Source organism: Phalacrocorax aristotelis, chromosome W, assembly GCF_949628215.1.
Source record: "Phalacrocorax aristotelis chromosome W, bGulAri2.1, whole genome shotgun sequence".
Taxonomy (NCBI): domain Eukaryota; kingdom Metazoa; phylum Chordata; class Aves; order Suliformes; family Phalacrocoracidae; genus Phalacrocorax; species Phalacrocorax aristotelis.
This window is the reverse complement of record NC_134310.1, coordinates 27161208-27184652: the sequence shown is the minus strand read 5'-3', so window position 1 is coordinate 27184652 and position 23445 is coordinate 27161208. Positions and strand designations below refer to the sequence as shown.

At 42.8% G+C, this 23445-nt stretch overlaps 1 protein-coding gene and 1 long non-coding RNA gene across 7 annotated transcripts in view; one reads left to right on the top strand and one right to left on the bottom strand.

Moving 5' to 3' along the window:
• LOC142049855 (uncharacterized) overlaps positions 1 to 23445 on the top strand; it is a 704768-nt gene that overhangs the window by 232509 nt on the left and 448814 nt on the right. The gene's annotated exons all lie outside the window — the stretch shown is intronic.
• Positions 1 to 23445, bottom strand: part of LOC142049314 (F-BAR domain only protein 2-like) — a 105315-nt gene that overhangs the window by 74428 nt on the left and 7442 nt on the right. For all 6 annotated transcript variants that reach the window (XM_075076918.1, XM_075076921.1, XM_075076922.1 and 3 more), the window contains exons 2-5: positions 17213 to 17304; positions 2156 to 2230; positions 704 to 845; positions 461 to 613 (exon numbers count right to left, since the gene is read on the bottom strand). In XM_075076918.1, coding sequence (XP_074933019.1) covers positions 461 to 613; positions 704 to 845; positions 2156 to 2230; positions 17213 to 17304 — 462 coding nt within the window. The remainder of the gene's footprint in view (positions 1 to 460; positions 614 to 703; positions 846 to 2155; positions 2231 to 17212; positions 17305 to 23445) is intronic.

Here is a 23445-nt window from a genome sequence, read left to right as displayed (position 1 = left end):
GTTCAGTTTAACCCTGTTTCTCTTTTTTTGTTGTTGTGGTTTTGGCTGTTTTGTGAAATAAAATTGTTTGAGCTTGTCCTTTGTGTACCTCTGTGACGGGGACAACACAAAACTTCCTACTCATTAATTCAATAACAAAGGTATTGAGTGTTTGCATATTTAATTAAGAAAATGCACCCCAAAAAATAATAGAAGCTAAAACAATCATGCAATTTCTGTAAAAGGCACTGAACAAAATCATCATATGACACAAGTAACTACAAAATAAAGAATTAGAACTGTAGTGCAGTTAGAACAGTAGAACAGATAAGGAAGTGTAAAGAAAATATAACTAGGCATTCATGCACATTAGGAAATAGCCACAACTACTTTTAGCTCTTTTTAAGCATTTCACTTACTAATACAAGGTGAACGTGTTACAGACTGACAACACAATGAATTTAAGATGTCACAGAACTACCTTATCAACTTCTCTCTGTGTTGCTCCTTCCTTTTTCAAACGTTCTTGTTCGACCCACTTTGCATTGTAGCTTTCCTTTGATTTCTGTAAGGCCTGAGTGATTCTTTGAATATTTTGCACTGCTTCCAACGTTCCTGAAACATCATCTTTAGTCTGCCAAATATCACACAGTTGTCAAAATCAAACTATTTTAATCTTAATGTTAACAGGTTATTGGATATGCATAAGAAAAAAATTAATAACCTTTTTATAAGTTTTGATTTGTTCATCTCCATACTTGTGAATGTCTTTTATTAGCTCTTGTAATCTCCGCATGAGGTCCAAGTGACAGCTTGCTAGCTTTTCTGTTGAGGTTTTGAAAACATCCCAAACTGGTGCAAATGTCCTAGATTGGGGGGGGAGGGGGGGAAAAAACTCTTCTGGATTTTTTCTCTTCAGTCAGCTATTTTTTTTTTTTTTAAATAATGCTAAAGTGTAACTTATATGCTTACAGAATTTCAGCTCTGTTCCTAAAACTGAAGCAAACAAAAAACCCCCAACAACTGCTATAAATTATGTTCTTAGTAAATGTTTCAAACGTACTTGGAATCCTACCCAACTTTTCAGTGGCTTATGTTTTACCTGTATTGACTCTACTGAGTAAAGCACATCAAAATTCACTTATTCTTCTCCATCATCAACTCACAATAATGACAAATTATATTCCTAAAGATGATGCAAGAGCAGCTAAAAAACAATTAACATGTACAAGTATTTTTATGTGCATACTTGAATAGTGAAAAGAAACCAAAAATTACTTGGCTAGTTAAGTTTTCAGTTGTCTTAAATCATTATAGCCACAAGATTAACCATATGGTAAAGGAAGGTGGGGGACAGGTCATTCCTCAGATTCAGAGTTCTATACTGAATGGACTTTTCCAGGTATTCTAAAGATACACTCCTACCTCAGTTTCCAGGTCAATGCTGCTGAAAAATCAATACCATGCATAGCCTTTAAAGCACTGATATTCAAACTAACATGCAGATACAGAACCTTTGAAGAGCAGCAACAACTGGTATCAAATTATCCACTGATGAAAGCTTTCCACGTTTCTAGCTGTGATGACTACAAATAAAAATAATCTTTAGCCTCATCTAAGAAGTCTGAGCTGTTGGCACAATCTTTCTAATGATAACATTCATTAATCATTCATTTTTAAAAAAATGTATCCCATTTATAAAATTTTAATTAAAATATGGAATAAATCTATTGAAAAGCCTCATTCTTAACATGCCTGAGGACAGAGATAACAGTTTAGAAAGTAGAAATAATAGAAGTAAATAAATTCACTGCCACATTTGCAGACCACATGTTCTCTCTTCAAAATAATTACCATAGGCTTGGGAGCACAAAACAAAGTCACATTCTTTATTATGTCTGAGAAGAACTCAACCTTAAACACAGAGAAACAGACAATTCCTCCATTGTGTTGTTTTGTTGTGGTTTTTTTTCCAAACTGTGAATAAAGAACTGTACTGTCTTGTTTTTGTCATAGCTGCATGATATTTTACATAGCTGCATAGTAACTGAAGAACTAACAATCATTTTTAAAGGTGGCAGTTATGCTATCTTCAACATCATCAATAAAATATTAAGACTCAAACTTGATTCTTAACATGTATGCAGTTAATTATTTCTCTCTTACACTTACTTACCCAAGCTGTGTGTAATTGCCTGCTGATTTGGCTAGTTTTGTCATTGACCTTGAATATGCCTCCTCTATGGTAGCCCTGTCAAAGAAAACAATCAAAAGCATAATCTAAACTTTGAAGATCACAGAATGGTAGGGGTTGGAAGGGACCTCTGGAGATCATCTTGTCCAACCCCCCTGCTTGAGCAGGTACCCCTAGAGCAGGGGGCACAGGAACATGTCTAGGCAGGTTTTGAATGTCTCCAGGGAAGGAGACTCCACAACATCTCTGTTGAATATGCATTCTAAATGTGCAAAGCATAGGATTTTTTACTTTAGCTGAAAATAACTCCATTTTAATGGCCCCTCAAAAACTACATGCAAAAACACAGACGTATATTTTTAAAAAATAATCTAAGAACACTGTGACAGAACGCTGCAGGGAACAGAAACAAGTAAAACCTAAGGGCTCAAGACTTGCAAAAGACAATTCCTCCCTCCCTCCCTTTCCTGCTGTTCCCCTCTGCCTTAACATTCTTTAGTAAGAGTCAGAACACAGTGAGATAACAATCATCCACCTAAGGCTAAATACCATACATTTACAGAGCAACAATATCAAATATCTTTGTAAGGAAAACATTTAAAAAAACCAAACTGAATGCTTACTGAGCAATCACATGTATTCACATTAAATAAAATGTGGTCTTGTCTAGTCTTTTTTTTAAGTTCTTTGCATAGTGATGTTTGAGTTCGGAAAACACAGTCCAATGACATGCAGTGAAATGTATTCTGTTCTGCTGTTTATAATTTTTTAAAAATAAGTTTCTTTAAAACAAAGTTGTAAACTGCAGTAATTCCATTACATTTTAAACATCACATACAAACAACTACAAAGTTCTTCGCTTAAAAAAAAAGGTAAAACTTGTGGGTTCAGATAAGTACAATTTAATAGGACAGAAAAGGAACAGAAAATACAAATAATGATTAAAAAAATATACCAAAAAAGTGATGCACAATGCAATTGCTCACCACCCACTGACCAATGGCCAGCCAGTTCCACTGTGTTGTAAACATTATTCTCATCCTAAATCCAAAAGACAGCACTATACCAGCAACTAGAAAGAAAACTACCTCTATCCCAGCCAAAACCAGGACAGTATCCACTGTATTGTTCAATTTTCCCGGAGGCTGGTGCATCATAGGGGATGTGATACACCTACTCAATGCTGTAATCTTTGGCACAGCTGTCTATGAGGTTGTTTCAGAAATGAGTCCCGTTGTCTGACTCAATTCTTTCTGGGGTGCCATGTTGCCATAACACTTCTTTTTAAGGCCCAGGATAGTGTTCCGTGCAGTGGCATGGGGGATGGGATGTGTTTCCAGCAAGCTGGTGGTTCCTTCCACCATTATAAGCACGTGGCGCTTGCCTTGGCAGGTTTGTGGGATCCTGCTGAGTATGCTGAAGGTCACCTCTAAGACAAGGATTCTGGATTTTAGAAGAGCAAACTTCAGTGCACTCAGGGCTCAATTGGGAGGGATTCGATGGCAAGCTTCCATGGAATACAAAGGAGCTAGTGAGTGATGGGAATTCTTAAAGAACTCCCTATTGGAAGCACAAAGCCAATTTATCCCCTACAAAGGAAAGGGAAGTAAGCGGAGCAAGAGGCCCCCATGACTCAACCATGACCTCCTGGGTCTACTCAAATCCAAAAGGGAAGCACACCAGAGATGGAAAAGTGGAGGATTATCCGCCGAGAACTACAAGGGCATAGCCAGAGAGTGCAGAGACGCAGTCAGAAAAGCAAAAGCCCAATTTGAATTGAAACTGGCTGTAGACATAAAAAATAACAAGAAAGGGTTTTTCAGACACGTCAACCATAAGGAGAAAAAGAAGGAAAACATAGGCCCACTGTTAAACAGAAAAGGAGAATCAATCACCAATGATGCAGAAAAGGCAGAGGCCCTCAACACCTTCTTCACCTCGGTCTTTACCAGCACTGTAGGGTCCCAGGCTTTGGGAACAAAATTGCCAATTGAACCAAACACCGGCCCACCATCAGTAAAGGAAGAGTTAGTATATGAATTATTACAGGAGCTTGACCCCCCACAAATCAATGGGCCCTGACGCCATCCACCCGAGGGTGTTGAGAGAGCTGGCTGACATCATTGCAAGGCCACTCTCCATAATCTTTGAGAAGTCATGGAGAACGGGGGATGTCTCAGAGGACTGGAGGAAGGCAAATGTTACCCCTATCTACAAGAAGGGCTCGAGGGAGGATCCGGGTAACTATCGGCCCATCAGCCTTACTTCAGTCCCTGGGAAAGTTATGGAACAAATCCTCCTGGGGGCCATCACAAGTCAAATGAAGTACGTAACTGGGAAAAGCCAACATGGCTTCACTAAAGGCAGATCGTGCTTGACAAACCTGGTGGCCTTCAATGACAAAGTGACTTGCCTGGTTGACATGGGGCAGGCAGTGGACATTGTCTACCTGGACTTCTCCAAGGCCTTTGATACAGTCCCCCACAGTCTCCTCCTGGAGAAATTGATGCGTTATGGCCTAGACAAGTGGTCTGTGCAGCGGGTGGGGAACTGGCTGACAGGCCGCACCTAAAGGGTAGTGGTAAATAGCTCTTTCTCAAACTGGCAACCTGTCACTAGTGGGGTCCCCTAGGGATCGATATTGGGCCCAATGTTATTCAATATCTTTATAAGCAATCTGGATAACGGCATCAAGTGTAGCCTGATGAAGTTTGCAGATGACACCAAGTTGAGTGGGGAAGTAGACACTCCAGAAGGGAGAGCTGCTCTGCAGGGAGATCTGGATAGGCTGGAAGAGTAGGCCAGCAAGGAGCTTATGAAGTTCAACAAGGACAAGTGTAAGGTCATGCACCTGGGAAAACATAATCCAGGAATGCAGTACAGACTTGGATACACCTGGCTGGAGAGCAGCTCTGTGGAAAGGGACCTGGGGGTCCTGGTGGACAGAAAGTGCAACATGAGCGAACAGCGTGCTGCTGCAGCCAAGAAGGCCAACAGGATGCTGGGTTGCATCAAAAAGGGCATTGCCAGCAGAGAGAAAGAAGTCATCATCCCACTCTCCTCAGTGCTTGTCAGGCCACACCTGGAGTACTGTGTACAGTTCTGGTCCCCGCTATACAAAAAGGATGTGGACAGGCTGGAAGGGGTCCAAAGAAGGGCCACCAAGATGATCAAAGGACTGGGAAGCCTGCCATACGAGGGTAGGCTGGGAGAGCTGGGTTTGTTCAGCCTTGAGAAAAGGAGGCTCAGAGAGGATCTCATCACCTTGTACCAGTACTTAAGGGGTAGTTACAAAGATGATGGTGTGCTGGTTTTGGCTGAGAAGGGGTTAATTCTCCTCACCGTGGGGGGTCGGCTACCTTTCCAGCTTCCCAGTGCTCTGCCGTGTGACGGGGGGACTGGGAGGGGCAGGGCCATCGTGGGGACGGCCGACCCTGACTGGCCAATGGCAGGTTCATTAGATACCGTGTGACACCATGACCAGTATATTAAGGGGGGGCAGTTTGCAGCTCGGGAGCGGTGCAGCGGCGGGTGGCTGCGTCGCGTGCAGTTTGTTTCAGCGGTTCGTTCACCTTCCCCCCTCCCTCGGGGCTTTGCGCCTCTCGTTGTTGTACTTTCCATCGCATTTCTGCTGTTGTTTCTTTTATTTTTAATTATTAAACTGTTCTTATCCCAACCCACGAGCGTTACCCTTCTGATTCTCTCCCCCATCTACCGGTGGGGGAGTGAGCGAGCGACTGTGTGGGGCTGAGCTGCCGGCTAAACCATGACAGATGGAGACTCCCTTTTTACACGGAGTCACATGGAGAGGACAAGGGGGAATGGACACAAATTGCTCTTGGGGAGATTCCTATTGGAAATCAGAGGGAAATTTTTCACATTGCGGACAGTCAACCATTGGAATAATGTTCCCAGGGAAGTGGTTGACTCGGCCACGTTGGACACCTTTAAGAGTCATCTGTACAGGGTGCTGGGCCATCTTGTCTAGACTGTGCTCTTCCCAGAAAGGTTGGACTAGATGATCCCTCAGATCCCTTCCAACCTAAGATTCTGTGATTCTGTGATATAGTCAATCTGCCAGGCCTCCCCATATTTATATTTCAGCCATCATCCCCCATACCACAGAGGCTTTACCCGCTTGTCCTGCTTGATGGCAGCGCGTGTTCCACATTCATGGATAACCTGCGCAATACCATCCATGGTTGAGTCCACCCCTTGATCACGAGCCCACCTGTATGTTGCATCTCTCCCTTGATGGCCTAAGGTGCCATGGGCCCACCGAGCTAGAAATAATTCACCCTTATGTTGCCAGTCCAGATCTACCTCAGCCACTTCAGTCTTGGCAGCCTGATACACCTGCTGGTTGTTTTTATGTTCTTCAGTGCCCTGACTTGTGAGTATGCGAGCATCCACATGACATACTTTTACAACCAGGTTCTCTACCCGGGCAGCAATATCTTGCCACAGTGCGGCAGCCCAGATGGGTTTGCCTCTGCGCTGCCAGTTGCTTTGATTCCACTGCTGCAGCCAGCCCCACAAGGCATTTGCCACCATCCAGGAGTCAGTAGAGACAGAGCACTGGCCACTTTTCCCATTCAGCAATGTCTAAGGCCAGCTGGATGGCCTTTACCTCTGCAAACTGACTCGATTCACCTTCCCCTTCAGCAGTTTCTGCTACTTGTCGTATAGGACTCCATACAGCAGCCTTCCATCTCCGGTGCTTTCCCACAAGGCGACAGGACCCATCAGTAAACAGGGCATACTGCTTCTCATTTTCTGACAGTTTTTTATACAGTGGGGCTTCTTCAGCATGTGTCACCTCCTCCTCTGGTGATAATCCAAAATCTTTGCCTTCTGGCCAGTCCATAATCACTTCCAAGATTCCTGGGCGACTGGGGTTTCCTACTCGAGCCCGCTGGGTGATCAGCGCAACCCATTTACTCCACATAGCATCAGTTGCATGGTGTGTAGAGGGGATGTTTCCTTTGAACATCCAGCCCAGCACCGGCAGTCGGGGTGCCAGGAGCAACTGTGCCTCAGTATCAACCACTTCTGAAGCAGCTTGAACCTCTTCATATGCTGCCAATCTCTCTCTTTCAGTTGGAGTATAGCGGGCTTCGGACCCTCTGTATCCCCGACTCCAAAACCCTACAGGTCGACCTCGGGCCTCCCCATGTGCTTTCTGCCAGAGGCTCCAGGTAGGGCCATTCTCCCTGGCTGCAGTGTAGAGTACATTCTTTACATCTTGTCCTGCCCGGACTGGCCCAAGGCCTACTGCATGAACTATCTCCGGTTTAATCTCTTCAAAGACTTGTCATTGCTCAGGGCCCCATTTGAAATCATTCTTCTTATGGGTCACTCGATAGAGAGGGCCTACAATCTGTGTCAGGGATTTTAGATGAGGGTCTGTGTAGGGCCACTACGGGAAAAATAACAAGCTGAACACAGCTGTGAGAACGTGGCTTTGAAGAAGGGAACTGGGAGGATTGTTACTGAACAATATGTTGTTGCAATCCAGGAACCGCTGTTAGCCAGCAGAGCACACACCTGGCAGGCCTTGTTGCATGCAGTAATGCCTAGTCAGTACTTTTCCACTGAATCTGCTGAGGGTATAAAAAGGGGTGGCTCAAAGCGGGGAGAGAGAGAGAGGACACAGAGAATGTTCTACGAACCACAGGGGATGCTCTGAAGGTGCCGGGCCTACCTCCATCTGCATGATGACCCCTCTAATGGTCACCCTCCTGCTCAGCGGTGCCTCGGGCATAGTCGGGTTGGTAAGACTCTCATAAAGGGAAAACAATATGCTAGTAACTGCTTATGCAAGGCTACAACAGAGCAACAAATACTGTTGTGCTTTTAAATATCGTATCTTGGGTGAATTTTATGCATAGGAATCGCACAAACCTGTTACACAATCAGATTATCATTTAGAATATGCATCTTCCAAAGCTCCACAACGCCCAAGAAAGCTTGTGTTTCCTTTTTGCTAGTTGGTGGAGACATGGCTGCTATTTTGTTGATCACATCCATTGGGATCTGACGATGTCCATCTTGCCATTTGATTCCTAAGAACTGGATCTCTTGTGCAGGACCCGTGACCTTAATTTGTTTTATGGCAAAACCAGCTTTCAGAAGGCTTTGGACTATTTTCTTCCCTTTCTCAAAAACTACTTCTGCTGTGTTGCCCCACACGATGATGTCATCAATACACTAGGTATTCGGAGCTCCACCCTGTTCCAGTGCATTATAGATCAGTCCATGGGAAATCATGGGACTGTGTTTCCACCCCTGGGGCAGTCAATTCCAGGTGTACTGGACACCCCTCCAAGTGAAAGCAAACTGTGGCCTGCACTCTGCTGCCAGAGGGATTGAGAAGAATGCATTAGCAGTATCAGTTGTGGCATACCACTTGGCTGCCTTGGACTCCAGTTCGTATTGAAGTTCTAGCCTGTCTGGCACAGCAGCACTCAGTGGCGGCGTGGCTTCGTTCAGGCCGCGATAGTCTACTGTTATTCTCCACTCTCCATTAGACTTCCACACTGGCCATATGGGACTGTTAAAGGGTGAGTGGGTCTTACTGATGACTCCTTGGCTCTCCAGTCGGTGAATGAGCTCATGGATGGGAATCAGGGAGTCTCGGTTGGTGCAATATTGCCGCTGGTGCACTGCTGTGGTGGCGATTGGCACCTGTTGTTCTTCGACCTTCAGCAACCCCACAACAGAAGGGTCCTTTGAGAGGCCAGGCAAGGTAGACAGCTATTTAATTTCCTCCGTCTCCAAGGCAGCTACACCAAAAGCCCACTTGTACCCTTTTGGGTCCTTGAAATACCCTCTCCTGAGGTAGTCTATGCCAAGGATGCATGGAGCCTCTGGGCCAGTCACAATGGGGTGCTTTTGCCACTCCTTCCCGGTTAGGCTCACTTTGGCCTCCAATACAGTTAGCTCTTGGGATCCCCCTGTCACTCCAGCAATGCTGATGGGTTCTGCCCCTATATAGTTTGATGGCATTAGGGTGCACTGTGCGCTGGTGTCCACTAAAGCTTTATACTCCTGTGGGTCAGATGTGCCAGGCCATTGGATCCACACAGTCCAGTAAACCCGGCTATCCCTTTTTGTCCCTTTCCTCCACCTGGCTGGAGGCAGGGCCCCTCTATTCCTGATCATAGTATTCACTACTCGCTTCTTGTAAATGCAAACCATAAGCATCTCTATTAAGCTCAGAAATAAAATCATCGCTTCTACTCCTCTGACTGGAGAACCGCTCACTGGAAAGTGGAGCAGCAGCTTTCCTGGAAGAACCTCCCTGAGTGACTGTTTTTTCCTTGCAGCTCATGTACCCATGCCTGTAGGGTCGAGGTAGGTTTTCCATCCCACTTGCTCATGTCATCTCCGTGGTCATGCAGGTAAAACCATAGGGTGGCCCGTGGTGTGTATCCTCTCCCTTGAGCAAAGGGACGCTTACTCCTAATGGCTGAGATACTGGTCTGTACAGGTGGGGAGTAGGATATATCGTCTTTGAGTTGTTGAAGCTTCCAGGACATTTTCTCCACAGCCGAGAAAGGGAGGAAGAGATATTTGCTTCATAATCCCCAAGTTTATCAATGATCACCACCGCTGGTGCCTCTTTATCCTTCCAGGACATTACTGCCAATGAGTTTGCATACGAGGATAGTGCGCTCTGTACAAACTTCTGCCACATGGGTCGTGTGCACTCGGCTTCATCTGGATCTTTGGATGACCGTTGGTCGTCCAGGTCACCATAAATCACCTCAAGCACAAAGTCCCTCAGGTACTGGATATCTTTCTCCATGGTTATCCATTTTCCTGGACGATATGTAACATCTGCCTTGAAGGTGTTCCTTTCTCTCACTCCGGACAGGAGTCATCTCCAGAGGCTGAGGGCTTGTGTTCCTTTTCCAATTGCTTTGTCAATGCCCCCTTCCCTAGAGAGGGAACCCAGTTGTTCGGCTTCTTTTCCTTCTAATTCCTGGCTACTGGCCCCTTTATCCCAGCATCAGAGCAGCCAGGTGACAATGTGCTCACCTAGACAACGGCCAAAATCTTTTTGCATATCTTGCAGCTCACTCGGGGATAGGGATTGGGTAGTTTCCGTTTCTTGTACGAGTTCTTCCTCTTCCTCCTCCTCTCCTTGTGATGGTCCTGCCCTGCCATCATCTCCTTCTAAACAAACTGACTTTCCCTTCCAAGATTTCTTCTTGTGTATGGTGGCGACTGATACTGGCATGGGTTGATCCTCTGATTCAGCTGCAGTGCCTGTTGTGGGGGTTTGGCCGCTGTGCTTGTTGCTTTCTTTTTTTTGTCTTTTTAGATCCAGAGGCCTTCTCTTCCCCTTGGGGGTACTGAATAGTGTTAAACAGGGCTCGATAGGCATGGGCCAGGCCCCGGCACATTGCAGTGATTTGTGTCTCTGGAATTGCCAGGGTGACAACATACTTCCTCCAAATATTCTACTAATTTTTCAGGATTCTGCACTTGTTCAGCAGTGATGTTCCAAAACACTGTAGGTGCCCACCATCCTAGGCATTTGCCCATGTGTTCCTATACACTCTGTTACTCATAACTATCCAGCCTTAGGGCAGAAAAGGAAGGGAAAATAATAATAATGATAAAAGAATACCTGAAACAAGTGATGCACAATGCAATTGTTCACTGCCCGCTGACTGATGCCCAGCCAGTTTCTGAGCAGCAACTTCCCCCCCCAGCCAACACCCCCCTAGTTTTTTGTTCAGCATGACATCATATGGTATGGAATATCCCTTTGGTCAGTTGGGGTCAGCTGTCCTGGCTGTGTCCCCTCGAGCTTCTTGTGCACCTCCAGCCTTCTCACTCGCAGGGCAGCATAAGAAGCTGAAAAGTCCTCGACTTAGCATAAGCACTGCTCAGCAACACCTTAAACGTCAGTGTTTTATCGTTATTCTCATACCAAATCCAAAACACAGCACTATACCAGCTACTAGAAAGAAAATTAACTCTATCCCAGCCAAAAGCAGGACAGATTGTAAGCTGTTAAACATTTAAACTGAAATGGGAATATAAGCATTGCCAGTTTCTTCTGATCAAGGAGTTTCTTTTTTATGATGCTTACAGACCACTGGTGCAGAAAAATGTTTGGAAGACTTCTGGAGAAAAGCCAGCAATACCTATTCAGTTCCTAGCTGAGCACAGTGGTTTATTACACGTAAACATTGTAGGTGTTAAATGCACACAAACACAAGACAGTTCACCTACAAAATCTTCCCAGTATTTAAAGGGGAAAAAAAAAAAACAAAAACAAACCCCCAAAAACCAAAACACTGCGGGGCAGCCCGATCTTATATTTTGACTTCTTTAAAAACATAATTTCTACATGCTTTATTAAGAATAGAACAAAGAACCTATCTTTCAGCAGATAGATATCCTGCCCCACCCATGATTTACCAATATTGAGCAGACTGCCTGCCACAAAATTTAGTCTTTCAGGAGACGTATCTGAGCCTCCTAGAAAGCAATAACTACTGACTGAGCAAGCCTTTCCCATTCACAGTAGCAGAATATCTGGACAAAAGTCAGTAAAGAACCACAGATCCAACTGTCCCTCATTTCTTTTAGTACTTGACCATTAAGAAATACTCAAAAATGAAAAAGTGAAACAACACAGTTGAAAATTGAATTGGTATTGACTAACTGAACACAGCCAAAGGGGAAACCTTCTGCTCCTTCTACGGATATCTAGTTTCATTTTTTCAGAGGAAACAAGTTTGCAATTTCAGAAGGTTCTTAGAGAAGTTTTGAATGAAAAATTTTCATTAAAATACTTATCTGACTATAATAATAATTTAAAGAAACCTTTTTCCACATCCTAGACAATCTTTCTTTTTAAATTAGAACTATTTCTAAGGCTGGAGAAAAGGGAATGATAGACTTTTCCCTGATTAAGCTGCATACAACCAAAACACTACTCTGAACACAGCTAATGGAGACTGACTTCGTACAGACATGTCCTTTGTGCCCTAAGAAGTTTGTATGTCCAAATACACTCAACTGTCTTTCCTCTCTTTTATGCCACTCCCATTAAAAAAAAAGCAAATATTCTAGCTAGTCTGGAGACTCCTGCAATGCTGACTGACCAGCTGATGATATCTGTTGTCGTGGTTTAGCCGGCAGCTCAGCCCCACACAGTCACTCGCTCACTCCCCCACCGGTAGATGGGGGAGAGAATCAGAAGGGTAACGCTCATGGGTTGGGATAAGAACAGTTTAATAATTAAAATTAAAAGAAACAACAACAGAAATGCAATGGAAAGGACAACAACGAGAGGCGCAAAGCCCCGGGGGAAGGGAGGGGAGAGGGGGAACGAACCGCCGAAACAAACTGCATGCGACGCAGCCGCTCACCGCCCATGGACCTGACACTGTGCCCGAGCCGCAACCTGCCCCCCCTTAATATACTGGTCATGGTGTCACATGGTATGGAATGAACCTGCCATTGGCCAGTCGGGGTCAGCCGTCCCCACCATGGCCCTGCCCCTCCCAGCCCCCCCCCCCCCCCGCCACGCGGCAGAGCATGGGAAGCTGGAAAGGCAGTCGACCCCCACAGTGAGGAGAATTAACCCCTTCTCAGCCAAAACCAGCACATCTGTATATACTGTTTGACAGTAAAGTACTCTAACTTTTTGTAAGTATTATCACCAACGCAGATGTGTCTCCCCTACCTATGCAGCAATTTTCAGTTTTCACTCTCTCATATCTCCCCATGTGAATAAAACTGGCCAGAAGAAATGGAAGGGCAGACGTCAAGAAATTGCAAATATATGTAAGTTTAATCTTCATACGGAACAGCTCAGAAAACCAGGTGTAAGTAGGGCAAAAAAACACTAGATCTAGGAGGCCCCTAACAAGTCTTACTCATCCACTTACATATTTCTAGCAGAAAAGAGTACTGCAAAATAATATTCAGACTATACTATGGAGGCAGAAAGGGAACAGATAACTGCGTGCAAGATCACTTAACTGCTTCACAAACAACAAAGATTCTGTTTTCAGAATATGGTCAACACAAACAGATTGTTGTAAAATACTGTTGAATTACTGCCCAATACAATTTCTTTTGAGATCAAGAATTTAACCCACGTGAATAAAAGTGTGCTACTGAACCATATTTATTTCTTGGGAAAAAGATTGACATACTGCACTAACCTCACAATGGCAGAGGAAGGGCTTCACTGCCTAGATATAGACACTCAAACGTTTTTGAGAACTGGCTGAACAACTGAGCTCAGAGGGTTGTGATCAACGGGGCAGAGTCTGGTTGGAGGCCTGTAACTAGTGGTGTTCCCCAGGGGTCTGTACTGGGTCCAGTCCTGTTCAATGTATTCTTCAGTGATCTGGATGAAGGGACAGAGTGTAACCTCAGCAAGTTCACTGATATCACCAATCTGGGAGGAGTGGCTGATACACCAGAAGGCTGTGCTGCCATCCAACGAGACCTGGACAGGCTGGAGAGCTGGGCCAAAGGGAACCTGATGAAATTCAACAAGAGCAAGTGTAGGGTCCTGCACCTGGGGAGGAACAACCCCATGCACCAGTACAGGCTGGGGGTTGACCTGCTGGAAAGCAGCTCTGCTGAGAAGGACCTGGGAGCGCTGGTGGACAGCAGGTTGACCATGAGCCAGCACTGTGCCCTTGGGACCAAGGCCAATGGTATCCTGGGCTGCATTAAAAGGAGTGTGGCCAGCAGGTGGAGGGAGGTTATCCTCCCCCTCTACTCCACCCTTTGGAGTACTCCACCACATCTGGAGTACTGTGTTCAGTTTTGGGCCCCCCAGTTCAAGAAGGACAGGGAACTGCTTGAGCAAGTCCAGTGGAGAGCTACCGAGATGATCAAGGGACTGGAGCACCTCCCTTATGAGGAAAGGCTGAGAGACCTGGGTTTGTTCAGCCTGGAGAAGAGAAGACTGATGGGGGATCTCATCAATACTTATAAATATCTGAAGTGTGGGTGTCAGGAGGATGGGGCCAGACTCTTTTCAGTGGTGCCCAATGACAGGACAAGGGGCAATGGGCACAAGCTGGAACACAGGAAGTTCCGCCAGAATATGAGGAAAAACTTCTTTCCTGTGAGGGTGCCAGAGCAGTGGAACAGGCTGCCCAGAGAGGTTGTGGAGTCTCTTTCCATGGAAACATTCAAACCCCACCTGGACACAGTCCTGTGCCCCCTGCTCTAGGTATGCCTGCTTAAGCAGGGGTTTGGACAATATGATCTCCATAGGTCCCTTCCAACCCCTATCATTCTGTGATTCTGTGATCTCCAAATTTGGGTGCAGTAACAACTTTGGAGTACGTAAATAAAAGGGTTTTTTTTGTATCGGAATTTAAAATATCAGTAAGATCTTAATTACAGTGTTATTCTGGTGGTTTTGTAATGCAGCAGCATTCAGGGTTTATACTTGAGTAAATACAAAAAGTTAATAGGGTAATTGTTAGTACACCAGTAGTCAAATTTATTCTGAGCTTCCAAGTGGTTAAATAGGAGTGAAAGGGGGGTGGATTATCTCTAGAGGTCCCTTCCAAACCCTACCATTCTGTGATTTTTACTAAAGTGAGGACACCAAAATTTTGAAGTCCATCTATTTCTTTGAAACTACAAACTATTTTCCACAAACTACCACTGGCTTAGACTGAGATTGATCAGTGATGCACCCCTGACTTGAAAAAGAAGCATCTATTTGGCATTCAATTTTTTTTTTTTAATGGCAGCCTGGCATACCAAGATGGAACAATAAAGCAGAGCTGAAGAAAACACAGTGGAACACACAGGATATCAGGTTTAATATCTGACAAGGAGAAGATCACTGGAAGGGACTGAACTGCTGCTGGTCTGCATGACTGACATTTTCCAATCCCAGGGCAAATTATTCTTAAGGAAGTATACTGAAGCCCTGTCAAGTAAATTAAAATGTAGTGCTAAGATTCTAGTGAATCTCAGTGTGTTAACTAGAACTGATTTTTTTTCATACATTTTACCAAAAATGCTATAGGTAAGATGGCTGCACATCTGTGGCATGCCCTGATCTATTCAAGAGAAACTATATTTCTTGATCTCTCACTGAGGATAAAGTGCCCATGTGGATTCTCAGTCCTTAGTCTTAAATGTTATTTAAACTTGTTTACTTGGAAAAAAATATTGCCTCTTCCTTGCCAAATCACTAGAATCAATTAGCAGAAATTTCAACTAAAACGCTTTTAATATGTGGAGGAAGGTCCAAATATTTTATTTATTGATTGTAAAGGCACATCTCATTTAAAATTTAATTTAAAGAAGCTGGCAGAGTGAAAAATAAACTAGAAAACCACATTCTTTTTACTGGTAATTTTGTATATAATAAACTGTCAAATTTTACTTATGTCACCATAATAAAGCAAAGAATCCAAGACAGATATAGCAACAAGTCATTTTTACCCATTTATGTGAGACCTTTCACCTTAGGATCAGTATGAATAAAATGGAGCATGCCCAAAGAATACAACATAAAGGAGATAAGCAGAGTAGCGAGAGAGCTTCTCATTTAAATATGGAGGAGATAAATCAAAACACAACAGATGTTAAACTAATAAAATTAAATGTGTCCAGGTGATGTACAGCTTAGGTCTATGACTTACTACTATAAAAAAAATGACTGATTCCAAGAATTAAAGCAGATTTCAAATGAAAGATCCAGGCACTCACAAAGATAATACAAGGCAAACTTTTATAACAGTCAATATTAAAAGCAGTTAAGCAATTTTGAAATAAAATAAATAAAAATATTTTTTTTAGCAGCTTGTGAAGCCCTAAACATTTCATACTAAACATCAACAGCATGATATCCCTACACTAAACCCAAAGCAGGATTTCACCAGAACCCTGTCTGGCTTCATAATATGTTTTCTAGAATCAGGGATTCTTGAAACACAGTATTCCTTGGTTTGTGCAGTCCTTCCAACAGGACACTGCCCGTAACATACGGGCTCTGGAATTCACCTGTTTCACTTAGTGGAAAGATTTTTGTCCTTTTCTCCAGCTCACTTTGAAACTATGCAAATGCCACTGTCACCGAGTACCTGCCAGATCCATGACACTGAAATTTTCATTTTGTGGAAAATTTTTAAAAAATTTTTGTTGAGGTCTATTTCAGGCCAAAACTGAAATTTTGATTAAAATAATCCAGGAAAAAAAAAGAAAAAAAATTTTTAAAAAAAAATCCCCCAAAAAACACCGCTGGTTTTTTTTTTTGATAGCTTTTACTGCAAGAAACCTTCACTGAAACAGGTCCTCAATAAGCCTCTTGCAAGTTTTTTTCCATGTCTCATCTGGTGTTAGTAACTAAGTAAGACAGAATTCTGAAGCAGACATATCATTAATTTCATCCAGAATGGAAATTCTCATGTTCAAAGTAGCAGCTGCAGTTGTCTTTATAAAAGAACATCTGTTTAGGAAGTTGTCACATTTGCAGATTTCAGTTCTGTCCCTTACATCCCATAAAGAACATCCTGGGTTATTTTCTGCGTATTATTTTCTTGTTCATACATATCACTCCCTTTTCTTTAACCAACCTAGTTTCTCAACATCTTAAACTAAAAGTATAATTTTTTAAGGTCATACTAGAAGCTGCTAATACCCTAATTCTACATGTGTGGTCAATAACTTTGAAAGACTGATAATTTTTACTACTTAAATTATTGCATTTCTTCCAAACATGACAAAAAATTGGAATTAATTTAAGTAAACTGCTGGACACCTAATGTGACGTTTCTAGCTTTTTAATTTCTTGGTTTTTAATTCAAACCTAAAAATTAGAAGCTTGTTATTAACTGATGCTTAAGAGTCACTATTCAGTTCTAAGCAAATGGAATAAACCTAAATGTTCTTGTAGGATATGAGATTTTTAAATGCTTGTTGATTTTTATATATTTTGCATGTTACTGTAACACAATGATAAACTTAAATAAAACCCACAAACAGTATATTAAAGAGCCAGGATTAGCAAGGATGAATACTTACCTTTCTCTTATAAAGTCTGCTAAGTCTTTTGTTGACAGATGTCCATGTTTCATGTTGTGATAGAGGACATCAAAGCCATTGTTCCTTTCCCCCTAAAGATTAATAATAAAAAGAAAGCAGAACTATGAAACACAACATGCTAAAACAATTACAGAACAAAGTATAGAACCTATGCATTTTAATAACCAATCAAGTTTCATGAAGTAAATTATTTCTAATGCTTCAGCTTTTTACCAATTGCTGTTAGCTCCCTTCAATCCCTTATATGGAAAATAAACTAAAATCACCTCAGCAGCCACTACTACCCTTCGAATGACAACTCTTCTATTACATATTTCTAGGCTATATTTAAAGCCATTTATTTTCTAGATTTCTACAGGTCTTGTATTCTTTCACTTCCCATCTTATTAAACACATACTTAATACTGAATTCCCTCATATCTTTCATTATTTCCCATGAACTAAAATTCACTCTTTGGGATCACTGGATATCCCACCTCCCCAGTTCTTCATACTTCATAGATATTTCTGTTTTTTGTAAAATTGGTAAAAGTCACTAACAACTTCTCACAGGTAACTTCCCTTTGTTTATTCTTAAGTTTAGTTTTAAAACTTAAAACATTTTCCATTCAATAAGGCATATTTCACCATTAAAACTGAGACACTGCCCTAAAAATTGATTAATAAACTCAGCCAGCTTATCACCTCTGGCACCATGGTGAACTTCCCCAGAACAGGAGAAAGCAACAATAAATGAAAGGAAGGCGAGGCAAGGCACGGCATAACAACACTGCTACTATAAGAATTATCCTGTCAAACTATGCGTTCCCCTCCTGCCTTCCAAAAGCTTCAGATCCATAACGCTGCTGCTACTAAAGACACAGAAGCACGCCCTCAGGAAAATCACATGTATGTTCATGTTGGAAGGGAGCGTGTCCAGAGAAGGGCAACAAAGTTGGTGAAGGGTCTAGAGAACAAGTCTTATGAGGAACAGCTGAGGGAATTGGGGTTGTTTAGTCTGGAGAAGAGGAGGCTGAGGGCAGACCTTATCGCTCTCTACAACTACCTGAAAGGAGGTTGTAGCAAGGCGGGGGTCGGTCTCTTCTCCCTAGTAACAAGCAACAGGAGGAGAGGAAATAGCCTCAAGCTGTGCCAGGGGAAGTTTAGGTTGGATATTAGGAAAAACTACTTCACCGAAAGGGTTGTCAAACATTGGAACAGGCTGCCCAGGTGGAGTCTCCATCCCTGGAGGTATTTAAAAGAAGGGTAGATGTGGTGCTTGAGGATATGGTTTAGTGGTAGACTCAGCAGTGATAGGTTAGCAGTTGGACTCGATGATCTTAAGGGTCTTTTCCAACCTTAACGATTCTACGAATCTATGAAAGAAGGATGGGAAGCAGAATCCTGGACTTTTCACGATGGCAGCTCTACATCTCCAGTGAAAGATGACTGATGATTTGGTCAGACACCACTCCAATCATTTCTGTCCTTTTTGTTCTGGAAAAAATTGTTTGTGCAGCCATAAGGAATACCTGATCACAGAAATTATACAGCTGAAAAATAAAGCTAGCAAATAAAAATAAAGATCAGTGATCCAGATCACTATGAGGACACCAACAGCTGCATTGCTCAGCAAAACAGATGGGAGCAAGTAGGAGGCAGCAGGCAGGGATCTGCCAGCTTAAGAGGAAGCAGCCACAGGTGGATGGAAGAACCTCACAGCCGCCACAGCAATAGGCCCACTGTGTGAAGTGTTAACTGCACTAGAATTATTTGCTTTACTTCTTCCAAGCACTGGGGAAAACAAAAAACAAACAGACACCTATAAAATTATTGTTCCTAAGATTGCAGTAAATTGTAACCTGAAAAATTTCATTAAAATGCAGATCAGTTTAGCATAAGTGCAATTACAGAAAGGTCTGTAAAAAGTACAAGCAGAATTAAACTGAATACACCAAAATACAGCAAACTTTAAAAGCCCTATCTACAGAGCAAGGCTTTTATATGTTTGAAAAATAAAAGGAGAAAACACCAACTAGTAGGAAATGTAATTTTTTTTTTTTTAAACATAGTCTTACTATTCCAAGTACCAGTCTAATCACAACAGTTCAATAAACTGTTTGGAGTAGTTAATGATAACAAATATGATGCTATACAAACATGTTTTTAAACACTTTATACATGGGGAATGCAATTAAGAACTAATAACTAGCAAATTAGGTTTGAGAAAGGCAGAGCCACCTTTATTAAAAATAAGATAACTGCAAATGCAAAACCTAAACAATTTCACCCCCCTTTCACTCCTATTTAACCACTTGGAAGCTCAGAATAAATTTGACTACTGGTGTACTAACAATTACCCTATTAACTTTTTGTATTTACTCAAGTATAAACCCTGAATGCTGCTGCATTACAAAACCACCAGAATAACACTGTAATTAAGATCTTACTGATATTTTAAATTCCGATACAAAAAACCCCCTTTTATTTACGTACTCCAAAGTTGTTACTGCACCCAAATTTGGAGATCACAGAATCACAGAATGATAGGGGTTGGAAGGGACCTATGGAGATCATATTGTCCAAACCCCTGCTTAAGCAGGCATACCTAGAGCAGGGGGCACAGGACTGTGTCCAGGTGGGGTTTGAATGTTTCCATGGAAAGAGACTCCACAACCTCTCTGGGCAGCCTGTTTCACTGCTCTGGCACCCTCACAGGAAAGAAGTTTTTCCTCATATTCTGGCGGAACTTCCTGTGTTCCAGCTTGTGCCCATTGCCCCTTGTCCTGTCATTGGGCACCACTGAAAAGAGTCTGGCCCCATCCTCCTGACACCCACACTTCAGATATTTATAAGTATTGATGAGATCCCCCATCAGTCTTCTCTTCTCCAGGCTGAACAAACCCAGGTCTCTCAGCCTTTCCTCATAAGGGAGGTGCTCCAGTCCCTTGATCATCTCGGTAGCTCTCCACTGGACTTGCTCAAGCAGTTCCCTGTCCTTCTTGAACTGGGGGGCCCAAAACTGAACACAGTACTCCAGATGTGGTGGAGTACTCCAAAGGGTGGAGTAGAGGGGGAGGATAACCTCCCTCCACCTGCTGGTCACACTCCTTTTAATGCAGCCCAGGATACCATTGGCCTTGGTCCCAAGGGCACAGTGCTGGCTCATGGTCAACCTGCTGTCCACCAGCGCTCCCAGGTCCTTCTCAGCAGAGCTGCTTTCCAGCAGGTCAACCCCCAGCCTGTACTGGTGCATGGGGTTGTTCCTCCCCAGGTGCAGGACCCTACACTTGCTCTTGTTGAATTTCATCAGGTTCCCTTTGGCCCAGCTCTCCAGCCTGTCCAGGTCTCGTTGGATGGCAGCACAGCCTTCTGGTGTATCAGCCACTCCTCCCAGATTGGTGATATCAGTGAACTTGCTGAGGTTACACTCTGTCCCTTCATCCAGATCACTGAAGAATACATTGAACAGGACTGGACCCAGTACAGACCCCTGGGGAACACCACTAGTTACAGGCCTCCAACCAGACTCTGCCCCGTTGATCACAACCCTCTGAGCTCAGTTGTTCAGCCAGTTCTCTATCCATCTCACTATCCACTCATCTAACCCACACTTCCTACAGCTTGTCCATGAGGATGTTCTGGGAGACAGTGTCGAAGATAAACTTCTACAAATAAGTGTTAAGCATTTCATTCAGAAAAACTAGTAAAGTCATCCTTTATAAAATGTTCTTTCCCTTACTTTAAGGTATTTCTTCTACCTAAACCTACACATTGATCAAAATATGCTGAACACAGATTGCTTCTGAACTTTTAAAAGCTACTTTTCATAATGGGGTAGCTTTTAATCTTTTTTTATACTGGAGCTCCATACATTTCCTGCCAGTGTAGAAATACAGGAAGGGTAGCATAGCCATGACCCAGCCTCTGGCTTCAGCCTTCCTGAGGGCTGATAATCAGAAATATAACTTTGCAAACCTTTACAAAATGGAATGACCCAGAAAAAACAATTCCCATCACCATCTTATTCCCTCACTGTAACTGAAGATTACTGCAAACAAACTAGTTTTTCCACTTAAATGTTTTCAAATCAGTCCTATTCTTGGTTCTTGACTTCACATTGAATAGCAGAAAGCACAAGAGAGAAAACAAAGAAAGAAAGAAAGTCCCCTGAAAGCCACACCTTTTAGACATTATCAATAGTTATCAGAGGCTAAGAGGCTCTGTGAAAAATATATTAAGGTTTAAACAAAGCAGCAAGTCCAAAGCAGACTCACAGATTTGAGGGCCTATGTGGCTTAAGTTTGGCACAGCTAAAAGACGTTTTCACTTGCAAATATAATGCCAAGCGCAGCCTACCTTACCAATATCAAGCTCCACCTATGAGCAAACACATCTAGATTTCAAAACTGTTCAATTATTTACAAGTTACATGATCAAGAGTACTGATGATTAACCTGATGACAAGTCTATAAATTACATTATCTTCTGCTCATATTTGGAGACATGTGTACTATGTCAAAGCATGGTATCTCAGCGCAGAGAGCATATGTTTTTCTGCTTAGGAAAAACTACATGGCCTATCCACAACTACTTCATTTAGTAGTTATTTTCATGAAGAGTAGCTCAAACAATTCATACACTGAGCAGCAGAGTTAAGGCCCTCTATTTAGGATAAAGAGAGATATATGCTGCAGCTAAGAGGAAAAAAGGTAGTTCAATTTACAAAAAACAAGTATGTATCATCTACATGCACATCAGCCATCAACACTGTTTGCGTTTTGGTTTTTTTTCTTCAACACTACACCTCCCCATAGACACTGTATAAAATTCTATACATGGAAATTGTATGTCTAGCCAATTTTTCTTCATTACATGTTTTTACCTGCTCCTTATCCTTAACAGGATAGCTGGGATCACAAAAAGCCCAGTACCAGCCTACTTAAAAATAAATCACAGAATGGCAGGGGTTGGAAGGGACCTATGGAGATCATCTTGTCCAACCCCCCTGCTTAAGCAGGTACACCTACAGCAGGGTGCACAGGGCTGCGTCCAGGTGGGTTTTGAATATTTCCAAAGAAGGAGACTCTACAACCTCTCTGGGCAGCCTGTTCCACTGCTCTGGCACCCTCACAGGAAAGAAGCTTTTCCTCATATTTAGGTGGAACTTCCTGTGTTCCAATTTCTGCCCATCACCCCTTGTCCTGTCGTTGGGCACCACTGAAAAGAATCTGGCCCCATCCTCTTGACACCCACCCTTTAGATATTTATAAGTATTGATGAGATCCCCCATCAGTCTTCTCTTCTCCAGGCTGAACAAACCCAGGTCTTTCAGCATTTCCTCATAAGAAAGATGCTCCAGTCCCCTGATCATCTTTGTATCTTGTAACATTAGGAAAAAATCTCATTCCCTAACCATTGTATCAATTAGTCTTTAAAGTACGAAATTGTACGAACTTTCTTAAGATCTATATAGTTTACATTGTATACTGCACAGTCATGGTTAAGTAAGCATGACTAAAGGACCCCAGCTCATTGCAAGGAGGAGGACGACAGCCCCCACCCTGAAGATAAAAGGGTACTCCTGGACTACCCAGATCATGCCAGCATCCAAGCCCTCTGACACCTCTGTGAAACTCTCCCCTTATCATAGAATCATAGACAAATAACTGTATCAAGACCGACACCAGGGACATCTAGATCAGGAAAGAAGCAGGTGTATGATGCCGCCACAGAATTATAGTTGCTTTGCAAAACAGTAGTATGTGTGTGTTAAGTAGTGATTGGTCAAATCATGTTGTACCTGAATAGCTTGAAAGGTATAAGAACCATGTGTAAAACTGCATGCAGGGTGCCCCAATTTGAATGGGGTACCTCATGTGCATGAATAAAGAATTACTCTTGTAATTCTATACTTTGCTTCCTAGCCTCTCTCCTCAGTCTGCACAGGCCAGTTGTGAAATTTTCGTAACAATGAACACAGCAGATATTGGAGATGAGACCTTCCACTCCCATTCAGAAGCAATTACCATCCACTGCTATGACAGACAGACAGTGAAGTCAGATGCAGATTCTTCTAGAAGCCGGATCTTGGAGAAAGAGGAATCTCTTTTATCATTTATATCAGGTTATATGCAACAGACTTCCACATCAGTTTGAAAGACCATTCAGAATGTCATTTCAGGGCTAAAACACCATCTGTTGAGGAAGATCCCATAATTACTCAACAGAAA